The sequence below is a fragment of the Sarcophilus harrisii genome, chromosome 2 (genome assembly GCF_902635505.1).
Source record: "Sarcophilus harrisii chromosome 2, mSarHar1.11, whole genome shotgun sequence".
NCBI lineage: Eukaryota > Metazoa > Chordata > Mammalia > Dasyuromorphia > Dasyuridae > Sarcophilus > Sarcophilus harrisii.
Window position 1 is genome coordinate 222,631,554 of NC_045427.1, and position 12,835 is coordinate 222,644,388.

Consider the following 12,835-nt stretch of genomic DNA (forward strand, 5'->3'; position numbering starts at 1 on the left):
CGGCCAATCTCATGGGGTTGTTTTAAAAATCAAACTTATGGACTGAGAGCTTTGTTGACTCTTGCTCCTTTTATAGAAAGATATCCTCAGGGAATCCTGAGATTTTTAAGTTTCCACCACTCTTCTAAATTCGCAAGAATTTGCCTCTCCGAAGCTCAAGACTATAATTGATTACCTCAAGTGAAATAGTTTGAGCCTCAATCCAAGGATGTCGGCCACCAGAGGGCAGTCCGGCAACATCTTCAGTTGTTGCAGTTTTTCCAGAGGTCTGTAATTTGGCATAGTCTGAGCAGGGAAGGACGATCTCTTTGGGAGATTGCCCTTCCCCCACCTCGCCAAAATCCCTCAGCAGACAGGACCCAGACCTGCCTCTGACCATAAGGAGTCCGTGCTAATCCCCTGCTTAGCACCCAGCCCTGTGGGGAGAGGCGGGAGGTATCATGAGGGGAAAAAATGTCATTCCTCAGAGAACAAATCATCCATGAATAAGTTTCCAGAATAAACAATATCCATGCGAGTTATTTGCCTCCTTTTTTGGCTAAACTCTTTGGGAAGATCATCTAAGAGAAGCGCCTCCATTGCCTTTCATTCTAACTTAGGACCACTTAGGACCACATCATTCAGCTGAAACTGTTCTAAACTAAAATTACAAGCCCTTCATTGCCAAACCGAATGGACTTTGCACAGTCCCCACCAAATTTCCCCTTTAACGTAAGGGCCCCACTTCCTCCAAAGTCAAAACCTAGGGGTGATCCTCCACTTCTTTCTTACCATCAGTATCCAACCTATTGCCAAGAACTGTGGATTTCACCTTTTTCTTGCATACTCTGCTGGTAAATCTGCTGCCACGAGTCCACAAGTTCATCCTCCACTTCAGGTGTCAGAATAACCTTCCTAAAGCACCCCCTACTCAACTCCAGGGGCTGACACCTCTCACATCAAATATAAAATCCTCAGGAAATCAACCAAAATCCCTCATAACTTTTCTCTTTCCCCCCCAACCACCCTCCCAGTATTCTCATATCTTCCATTCTACTACTTACCCTTCAGTGCAATGACACTAGCCATCATGTTGTTCCCTTGAATAAGATGCTCCATCTTACTGGCTTTCCCATGAGAGGAATGTTCTCCTTCCTCTTTGATATCTCCTGGTTTAATTCCTTCAAGTTTCAACTAAAATCCCACCATCTGCAGGAAATCTTTCCCAATCTCTCTCTGTTGATTAATTCCAATTTATCCTGTATGTATCTTGTTTGTACAGAATTATTTACATATTGTTTCCTCCATTAGAGCTTCTTGAGCAAGAAATAATTTTTTGCCTTTCTTTGTATCCTCATCACTTAGTACAATGCCTGGGATATTACTTAACTTCTGTTTGCCTTAGTTTCCTCAACTATTAAATGGGGATAATAAATAATAGCACTCACCTCAAAGGGTTGTAAGGACCAAATGAGATAATGTTTGTAAAAAGCACTTAGCGTGGCGCCTGGTACACAGTAGGCACTGTATAAATGCTTATTCCCTTCTTTTCTGTACAATTGCTGCTAACTTCTGTAAGATCTTAGATTTATCAATTATATACTCTAGGTCTTATCTTGTCTTCTGAAATAAAGAGTCTCTTGACTCCAGAATTCTGTACAGTAAGGATAAACTAGCAGTGAGGAAGCAGGGCAGGGAGATGTGATTTAGCCAGATTAGGAATACTTAACAAGAGAGACATGTCTGGCACTATTAGGTTAGAAAGGAGGGAGGTGACTGGGGGGGAATTCGTACCCCTCTCATCCCATCCCAGTCCCCTCCAGAGGGAGAATTTGTCAAAAAGAGAAGGTGTAAGCACATTGAGAGGCCTTAACTTAAAACGGTTAGAACCCTAACCCTAGAGATTGAAGGGGTCAAGTTTCAGATTCCCTCTGTATTCTACCCCTGAATTAGCCAGGATGGCCATAAATCAGGAGCTGGTCGTTTCCTTCCCTTTCTGAAAGGTCTAAAATGTCCTTAATAGCTTTGACACCATGTCCTCTACCACCATTAACACAGAATCGTAGAATCAATCCCAGACGGTGAAAGCCAGAAGGGACCCTAGAATATAGAATTTTGGATCAGAAAGGGATTTCTCAACACAGAATATTCAAACTAGAAGAGACCTCTGAACATATTCTAATTCATTTCCAGGAGAGACATGGCTTTGTGGATAGAGTGCCCTACTTGAAAATAATAGCAATTATTACCATCGTGAGGATCAAATGGGATACTATATGTAAAGTGCTTTTGCAAACCTTAAAAGTACCCTGTAAATAAATATGAGGTAGATTTTACAGAGGAAGAAAGAAGTATGACGAGAGGAAGCAATTCTTGCTCAGGGGTGCGTTGTGTTCTGGCAGAGAAAAGGCCAAGAAACAGGAAGAGAGACTGATGGGCAAGTCTCATCAATTCAACTAATTGTGCTCACTATTCAATCATCGTGAAATTTCTTAAAGCATAACTCAAAATTTGAGTAGAGAACCATGGAAAAAAGTCACCTCCCCAGCCAAAGAAGGATTCTGGGTGCAAAGAAGCCTGGATGATCCTGAATTCCAGCCTCTTTCTGGATGGCACCCCATCACCTGAAAACATAAGGATTATCATCTGAAGCCCCTTTGGTGGAAGAAGTATCCTGAAAGCAGACTGAGGACTGAGTTCTGAGCCTTATTTGCTGAGTTGCTAGGATTTCCCTCCAGAGAACATCCTCAGTCCCCACTGTCCATCCAGTCTAGGACTCTCAAAGGACCTATGGGATGCTCCAATAGTGTCAGGAGACCTCAGAGGTTAGAACCTTTTATCCTTTTTATATTCTGCCTTGTATTATACCATGAGGGAAAATCTGAATTCAAATCCTGCTTTAGTTACTCATTGGCTGTGTAATCCTGAGCAAATCATGTAAGTTTCTCCCAGTCTCAATTTCCTCATCAGTAGAATGGGGATAACAGCACCCCCCACACACACAGGGCTATTGTGAAGGGCAAACAAAGCAGTGTAAGCAAACCTTTTTGTAAACCTTCCAGCAGTATGCAAGCATTAGCTCTTATCGCCAATATAGCCGAAAGTCATGGAGGGCTGGGACCATACCACTTTCCCCTCTGTATAATACACAGCGCCAAGAAAAAGGGCCTTGAACATAATAACAGGTATTCAATCATTACATGTTGACGTTTACATTTATGAGTGTTTCATTTCCTTCTGTTAGGCCTAGGGGATTTTATTAGTACAGAAGAACTCCAAGCGAGGGGGGCTGCAGCCCTTGGGGTTCCCAGAGCAGAGATGCTGTTGCTTGCCCAGTATGTCAGAGGCAGTATTTCAGTGAATCCTTCTCCCAGACCCTGAAGGCCAGCTCCCTGTCTGTCACCCTGATCTCTCTGAGCTATTCTTTAGTTCATATACATTCTAAAATTTGACCCTCACAAAACCCCCGACAGACAGAAATATACCGTCCCTACTTTACAGATGAGCATACTGAGGTCTGGAAAGGGCTAAATGATCTGGTATTATCTCAATGCATTTTCCTTGCTGGCTTTGAGAATCAGCCATACCGGAGCTCCAGCTGGAGCTCCTTCCACATTCATCAGGAACAAGTTCTCCGCCTGGGACAAAGAACAAGTCTCCAGCAACCTTCTCCAAGTGCACACCTTCCAGTGCCCACTTTTCAATTCTGCCCTATGGCCACAAGAGGGCGAAGGAACTCAACCTTTGGCCTTATTGGGTTTTTTATTATTGTTTTTGGCTGAAAAATTGATATACCTAGAAATACCAGCTCTTTCATAAAGATCTCCAAAGACTAACCTGATCTACTGCTGTCCCAAAGTTGCTTTACAGCTTCCTGAATCTTTAAGATCAAGATGAGATATACCAAAGCTTCCCCCCAGAAGTGACTACAAAGACCCTATAAAAACCATCTAAATCAGTGATTCTCAAACTTTTGTTCTCAGTTATCTTCATGTTGTTAAAAAACTATCAAGGATCTGTTCAAAGAGTTTTTGTTCACATGGGTTATGTTTATAGCTATTTACTATATTAGAAATAAAAAGTAATTTTGAATTTGTAGACCCTCTGAAAGGGTTTCAGAGACCCCGACAATTCTTTGGCCTACACTTTGAGGACCACTGATCTTAAATTTTATTTACCCCCTGCCTTTAGGATAGACACTACTCAAGCCCAAGGCTACCCCCCCCCCACTTTCCCTACGATCAATAAAGTCAAGTTTCAAATTCTGGGGGTCAACAAGAGGTAGGTATAAGCTCATTGAAAAGCCTAATTTAGAACATGGAGTTCCAAGTTAGTCACTAAAGCCATCAAGAGTTGGTCACTTCCTTTACCTTCTGAAAGGTCTAGAATGCCCTTTTTTTGGACACCATTTACCCTTTACCACCACTAACAAAATCGTAGAATCCCAGACTGAACCTTAGAAACAGATTTTGGCCAGTTATTTAGCCAATGGACCTATTTGCTATGTGGAACGTCTCCTTCAGCTTTGATCCCAGGAAATGGGGCATCTGGTGATACGAGGAACTTCAACAGGAGATAGAATTCTCATATTGTGGAGTAGCAGACAGCATGAGAGGCCTCAATTCCCATCTGAGCACTGCAGTCATCTCAGGTCATAGAATCACAGGAAGATACCATGAGATTATCTCCAACCACCTCGATCCACAGATGAAGAAACGGACTCTAAGACTTTTGCCAAAATCACACAGACGGTAAAGCAACAAAAATCAAGATCTGAACCCAGAATGGTGGCCAACCTATCTCTTGGGCTTATTTGGGTACTGCATGAGATAATCTACATGAAAGGAAATGCTGAGCAGCAGAGTCTGTGCTCCTACATACACATATATGTAATAGGTAAATAAATCTTTTTCAATATGTAGGTGATATTTCATTAACATCATCTACATCAACATATCTGTAGACATCTATCTTACCTTAAGTGGTACAAGCCCTAGCTTTTGGTGTGATCCTGGGAATGTCACACCTCTTAATAGGGGCAGGCATTTCACTAAAACCAGAAACAGAACCAGATGGCTCTCTGCAGCAGGAGAGGGAGCTTTCTAAGCAGCAGCAATGACTTGTGGGAAAAGAGCCGTGGTTTAGGCCCTAGCCAACCCTTGAAACAAATGAAAATGAATTTCAAAAACATAAATGCGTGCCTACTGATGGCTCTGCAACTGTTTCCTCCTCTAAAAAAGAAGAGGACTGAACTAGAGCATCCCCTAAGGGTCCCTCCAGTCTCTAATGTTCTAATTCATTTTCTAGACTCACCATCACTAGCACCTGTTTTCATGCCCCTCAAAGGTCTAAAGATGTTAAAGGAGAGACATTGATCCAGAGCAAAGGCAAACTGGCAATTCAGGCACACAAGCCATTTTTCCAAAAACAGTTTAATAAAAAAAGTGAAGATTCCTGAAAAAACTGGGGAAAGCCAAAAGCATACCGTGTGTGTCACCTGCCTCCATCACAAAGAAACACAATTGTCCAAAAAGATATTTAAGTTTAATACAAATTTTATACAAAGAAATGTGAAAAAATACTTCCATATGCTAAAAGCAATTATGCTTCACAAATAAGGCCTGCTAGGCTATTTCTGACAACTGCAATTCACAAATGTTCTGCTCTCTCTCTCTCTCTCTCTCTTTTTTCTCCTAATACCTTTGTTTTGATCTAAGGTGGGTACTAGCCAGAGACTGTACATAGCAAATTGTTTTATAAACAATGGGAGAACCTAAACACAAAAATGTACAACAAAATGTACTGGAATGATATCATACAATTAATCTTCTCATATACAGACATCAATTACCTGGCTTTTTGTTCAATGTTTTCGTTTTACACAACATACAAAATGGTAGGGACTACAGCATTAGTGTAACAGGCAGCACTGGGCAGGCAGGGGGCACTCCGTCCTACTGTAGGGATGCTGCGTCATGCTCACAGCCAGACAGACGGCTCTGTCCTATAAATAATACATGCTTTACCCCAGCATCAAGTCCTTGGCCCATGTCTCTTCAAGTTCTCCTTCCTTTTGGAAAGCATTAACTGTCTCTTAGGAGGTTGGTTGGTTGGTTGGTTTTCCCAAATGAACCTTAAAGCGGAAGAGCTTGTTCTCTGATCCTACCATCCAGCACCAGCTCTTTTAGACTTTATTCCAAACTCCTCCTGCTCTTCATCCACTTGTGCCAGGTTTCTTGCACGCTCAACGTTTTGTAAACAAGGTCATGATTTTTTTTTGTTTGTTTTATTTTTAAACAGTCTGGTCACTGTGTAAGTTACACAAAATAAAAGACTTTCGCCATGGGGTTCTGGGGTGCAGAGATCTCCCATGTCCAAACGATGACATAAAATAAAATTTCAACAAAAAAAGGGGGACTACAGCAATTCGGGCTTGCAGGGCAACCACACACCCCTGAGGAGAACTGCTTTCGATCCCATATGTCATGTACACAAATATAAATGAAAAAGTCTAGCCTCCCTAGGGATCCCCAAACATTGATGATATCTGGGTACAAATTGCCCACAGCCCAGATTCGAAAATGCTACTTTGTGACAATTGGTCTGACCTTCCCTTTTCCAAAAGGTTCTTTTTTTTTTTAATTATTATTATTATCATCATAAGTTAAAAGTCAATACAAATATAAAAAGGAGATGGTTCTCTAAGTTTAATGACATCCACAAATTGTACATTATTTACACGAGAAGCATTCATTTGCCATGGGTTTTAACTGTCCTTGGACAGCACTAATGCCTTATTAATGTAGTGTGGTCGATGCCTTGTCCTGTGTATACAAAGCAAAAAAGTCAGAACCTTTGAAGTTAAATCTCCAAAGCGGCGACCGTCTTCTCTTCCTCCTCTTCACATTTCCGGTAGCTCTTCCTGCTCCAGTCATGCTCGAAGTTGTTTTTGTCATTCTTCCAACTCCCCACACAGGGGTGCCTGGTGTTGTCCCGAGCTAGACTCTCCGCACTTGGACTGGCACAGCAGTCTGGACATACTGAACGCCGCCGCTGCTGCTGCCGCCGCTGGCACTGCCACCACCACTGCCGCCGCTGCTGCTGCCGCCGCCACTACCGCCACCTCCACCACTGCTGCCAGCCCCGCTTCTCATGGCCACTGCTCCAACTGTGGGACTCACCACCACGGGAATGGTCTGTGGGTTAAAAACCAGAGGGCATTAAAGGGGTGTCCCCAGCCCCTCCCACCCAGGACTATGGCACTGGTGGATGCGCCTCTGTGACTGCCCTGAGCGATTGATTCTTGGGACCCTTTGGCTCGGTTTTGCTAAGATTTCGGCCGTCTGGCATATGTTCAGAATGCTTTGTGTGGAGGAAATTATACTGCAGGAAACTGGGTTTCCAAGATAACTGTGGCCATCACTACCCAGCTAAGAAAGGCATCAAACTATTAAGTTAAAAAGAAAAAAGTTAAGATTTTCTTGGTAGAGACAAAGTATCTTTGCTACCAAACAGACTATATGATCTTCTCCCCTCACTGTGTGTGTGTGTGTGTGTGTATATAGAGATACCTATGTGTGACATCAGAAGGCAGTGCTAGATTGTGGAATCAAAGACCTGGGAGGAACCCGAGAGGCCTTTTAGTACAATGCTTCTTTTTACAGGTAGGAAACTGAGACCCAGACAGCAGCCTATGCCTTGCTCAAAGTCGCACGAGTTTTGCCGGAGATGGGATTTGAGCCCTTCATCCCAAACCCCTCTACTTAAGAGCGTTCCCTCATATATAAAAAGTAGGCACGGGGGAGACTGGAAGTCCATAAAAGTAAGCGGAGCCAAGAATACAATATGTACAGTGACTACAACAATGTAAATTGAAAGAACAAGCACACACACTTCCACACAAAATCAAGTGACAGCATGGCTTGAAGAGAGGAGAAGATGCTGGCTCCCCTGCCCACCTCTCTGCAGATGGCACCATGATCTGCTACCATCTGGTCACCAGTGTTGTACATACTTTCCAATTTTTTTCAACATATTGATTAGTTATGATTTTCTCCCCCTTTCTTTTTGTCTAAAAAGAAAAAAGAACACTTATATAGGAGAGGAAGAGAAGGATTCTGAGGGAAATGAAAATGATATTTTTTAAAAAAAGGTATAAATTAAAAAAAATTTAAACCCATGAAGAAAAACATCCCAAGTAATAAACAAAACCAGAAAGGAATCTTATGTTTGAAGAGCCCAGGATACAGAAAGAGAGTAAGTAAATCCTGAGATGGCGTCTGGGGACTCACACCCTGCATGACTAAGAAGATGACTATTATCACAGAAAGAACTCCCTGCTTAGTGATCACCAAGAGTACCTGCAGTTCCCTTGAGAGCAAGACAGAAAGCTCGATGAGCTTCCTTTTCTGGCAGTAGTTCAAAGGGCAGAATGAGGTCGGTGTCAGAGAGGGCCGAGTCACAGGTGAGCCACTGTGGGTTGTATGACATAGCCCTGTAATTGGAACCAGTTAAACAACGGGTCTCCAAGGCTCACCCACTTTGTCATCATCCCCAGATCCTAGTCACCACATGCAGCCACTCCACACAACACCTTCTCTTTACTCACACAGAAATGGGGAGGGTGCAGAACCACGTCACCGTCTACCTAGATCACTGCAAGTACCTGCAGGTTAGCTGATCTTCCTGTATCCACTCTACCCTCCATTCACCTGCCAAAATGGTTCTTCTAAAGTACAGGAACTGACCATGTCCCTTGTGTTACTTACACACACACACACACACACACACACACACACACACACACACACACCAGTGCCTCCCTATCATCTGTAGGATAAAATATAAAATATTCTGGTTTTTAAATCCCTTCACAATCTGGCCTCTTCTTGCCTTTCCAATCTATCTTCCTTCCACTCCTCTAAATTCTCCAAGATCCAAGAATAGTAGTCCTCCCTCAGCTAATGCTTTCCCTCAGAAAGATTAAATCCCATTTACACTGTTATCTATCTGTAGTTACATAACTGTTTACGTATAGTGAGCCCCTGAGGACAGGGATTTGCCTTTCTTTTGTATCCTCAGTACTTCAAACTAAACTAGAGTCACATAGTAAGCACTTAAATGCTTGCTGGCTGACTGACCAATTGGCTAGAAGATAGATGTCCACGGAAAAATCAAAAAACTATGACTAGGTGAATCTTTGGCACCCATGATTAGTCATACCAGTTGCCCTGATAGGTAAGGAGTTTTCAGTGTTATAACACAAAAGTCAACAGGACACAAGAATAATAGCTTATGTTTACAGCACTTTTCAAACATCATCACGGAATCCTCACAATTCTAGAATGACTTTATTATACAGGATCTGGGTGGGAATGGGAGGTAAAAGCTGCCTTGTACATAATCAACAAGGCTAATAGAATCGAACCCAAGACTCTTATCTCCAGTTTCAGTGCTCTTTATCTCCTACTTTCTCCCTTCCCCTCCACCTTCCCTTGGAATTCATATACCAGGTATATTTTCACAGATTGTGTGAGCCTGAACAAGTTCACTTTCCCTCCAAGCCTCAGTTTCCTCATCTATAAAGGGACAGGGCAGGACTAAAGGATTCAATGATTTAAAAACATTGATATCATTTCCACACTTGACTTTCTTATTCCTGGAAGCTGTGACTCCTAATGATGAAAAGAAGACATTAGACTTACATAACCATACTGCTGACTCATAGTCTGAAGTCGTTAAAACCTTAGATTTTTCTTCCCCAGACAAATGCTACCTCAGACCTTGCATTTTGATTTGAACCCAAGGTTGTGACTTGACATTTGTTGCTACCACATTTTATCTTACTTGGTTTGACCCAAGCTCCAACTTGTCAAGAGCTTTTTGAATCCTGACTCAGTCGTCTAGTGTGATGGCCATCCTTCTCAACTTTGTGTCAGCTGCACCTGTGATATGTGTGCCAAATCTGCCTTTAGCAGGTTTTTGAAAAAGCTGGGGGAGGTCTCACCCTTAAAGAGAGGAAAAGGAAGGACCAATTTTGGCAATTACTACGATACCTCTGCCAAACTGGGTCTGAAGTTCTCATGGTGCTGATCTAGATAGGACCTGTTACATAATGCAGAATAGCTCAATAATAGGTGAAGACTTAAAAGCTTAACAGCCGAGACAACAGTGGTAGTCTGCAAAACCGCGTACCAGTTTGATGAACTGGTGGCTTGTCACATCAGCTGCTATCTAGGGGCGGTCTCCAGAACACATCGGTGGTCTCTGGCCATCCCCGTTGTTAACCACGTTACAATGAGTGCCAGGGCCCTCTGGCCCCTTCGTATTAATTTTCCAATCTAATGAATTCATAGATTAATTATTTATTTTTCAAAAGGTCAAACTGTGAGACCAGCATTCACAGGCCAGTGTGAAAGATGTGGAAATCTTTCCGAACCATGTGGAAGCAGCTCAGTACTTTGTAAGCAAAATCCTTTACTGCCAGCTAGGGACTGACCACCATTAACTGAACCCATTGTTCAGAAATCACCAAGGATGAGAAAACCATGTATCACATGACCTATGGCAATATTCTGCTATACTTAAGTCCAGTTTGTTCATATAAAATGGATCATAGTCCAATGAGTCCAACTATTCGCACTGCTCCAAAAGATCTAAATCAGATAGGTTCCTTTTCCTTCTCTAACATTTAATATCACCCTCCCTTTCTTTCCATGTGAACCAAAATCTTATATTGTGCGTGATGCTGGTCTTCTAAGAGTTTAGAGATTAAAAAGGTGAAAGAATGAGAAAATCTAAAAAAACACTTCCCTCTGGGATATATCATATCAAAAATTTTAATTAAAGGAAGCTGTTAAAAGAGAAAGGAACAAAACAACTCGCTTAAGAACTTGTTATATTGAATATAACATTAATTAAAGACAAGAGGCGGGGGGAAGGGGGGGAGGAGGAAGGGTATTATTCTAGGACTTTGGACATAATCATCAGGAACACTTCTCGAAGGAAAGAAATTCTTCCACTTAACTAAAGATAATCTAAGGTTCTTAAAACCTCCTAATGACCTGCTAACTGCCCAAATCAGTGGTTTCTTTTTCCCTCCATTTTTTGGCCCTGTCTTTAGCCCTAAAGCGGGAGCAGCTGACTGATCTTTATTGAAAGTTCTTCTCTTTATGATTTGACGCTTTTTTCTGTCTTCCCTCATTCTCTGACCTTTCCTTCTGTTGCCTTTGCTGATTTCTGTTTCATTTCTAGTCCCCCTAATGTGAATGAAGTCCAAATTTCAGGCCTCATTCAATCCCTCTCCTCTCTCAATGTTCTAACATTCACACACACACACAAAATGCTATTAATCTTACCTCATTCACTCTTGTTTCCATGACCTTTCCTGTATGGAAGTCTCCCAAATCTCTATCAAGAGTCCTGGCTTCTTTCCTGAATTCTGCCTGCTGGACTTAACCTTTTTTTTTTTTTTTTTTTTTTGATGAGGCAATTGGGATTAAGTGACTTGCCCAGGGTCACACAGCTAGGAAGTGTTAAGTGTCTGAGTTCACATTTGAACTCAGGTCCTTCTGACTTCAGGATTGGTACTGTATCCACTGCACCACCTAGCTGCCCCTCTTTTTTTTTTTTTAATCCCCTTCCTCTTCCTTACCCCCCAATAGCCAAGTCCAGTCAATTTTGCCATCTGAAAAGTCTCTGGCATCTTTTCCATTCCCACTACCAGCCCTCTAAGTCCAGACTTTCAACCACTCATGGCTGACGTTCTAATAGTCTCTTTCTCTAGCTTCTTTGCCATATTATTCCTCTATCCCAATCCCTCCAAAACTCCAACATTTAATTTAGCATTCTTTTTTTAAAAAAACTTACTTTTGGGGGGGGAGGGGGAAAGAACCTCCATGTATAAGAATATTTATAGCAGCTTGTTTTGTGGGGGCAAAGAATTAGAATTTGAAGGTATATTCAACAAATGGGGTTTGGAATTCTATTGTATTATAAGAAATGATGAAACAGGCAGATTTCCGAAAAACCTGGAAAGATTTACACGAATTGATGCTGAGTGAAGTGAGCAGAACCAAAAGAACAAATTATTGTACACAATAATAACAAGATTGTATGATGATCAATTATAATTAGGTCTTCTTAGCAATACAGTCTTGCAAGACAATTCCAAAAAACTCATTAAGCAAAAATGCTACCTATATATCCAGAGAAAAAACTATGGGGAATATGGGGAGGGAAAAAAAAGGGGAAAAAAAATTGAAAATCAAAATCTTATTTAAAAAATGAATGATAGGAGGCAGCTGGAAGGCACAGCACTGGGCCTAAAGTCAGGAGGACTTGAGTTCAAATATGGCCTCAGACACTTAACAGTAGTAGATGTGTGAACCTAGAGCAAGTCACTTAATCCCAATTGCCTCACCCCACCCCACCCCAAAAAAGGGAAAAAAAAATGAATTCTGAAAACTATCTTTACATCTAAATGGGGGGAAAAATTGAATACAATTTACTCTAGGAAAAAATAACTATTTGTATCATGTCAGAGGCGAGTCAAATATCTGTAATATAAAAACTAGATAACAAAAATCTTTTAAAATCTTTTAGATTTAAAAAAAAAAAATTGTGCCCCATTACCTTTCAAACCATTTAGACTGGCATTCAAGGCCATCTGCAAGCAGACCTCAACCCACCTTTCTAATCTCTCATTATTTTTCTACAACCAAATTAGTTTATTGTCCTCAAACACACCTTCTAAATGCCAACTTCCATGTGTTTCATCACATTATCACTGTTTCCAAATAATCCATTCCACAATATCAACAAATCTATTAAAAACCTATTACTATATGTATTACTA

General features: G+C 41.5%; 1 protein-coding gene across 7 annotated transcripts in view; it reads right to left on the reverse strand.

Annotated features, from left to right (window-relative positions):
* Positions 1-5,395: 5,395 nt before the first annotated feature.
* The window catches only part of ZMYND8 (zinc finger MYND-type containing 8), a 116,653-nt gene continuing 109,213 nt past the window's right edge, over positions 5,396-12,835 (reverse strand). For 4 of the 7 annotated variants that reach the window (XM_012539717.3, XM_012539722.3, XM_031951577.1 and 1 more), the window contains one exon: positions 5,396-7,175. In XM_012539717.3, the coding sequence (XP_012395171.1) occupies positions 6,978-7,175 (198 nt within the window). In that variant the 3' untranslated portion in view covers positions 5,396-6,977. The remainder of the gene's footprint in view (positions 7,176-12,835) is intronic. The other 3 variants (XM_031951576.1, XM_023494543.2, XM_023494541.2) reach the window with 1 other exon arrangement.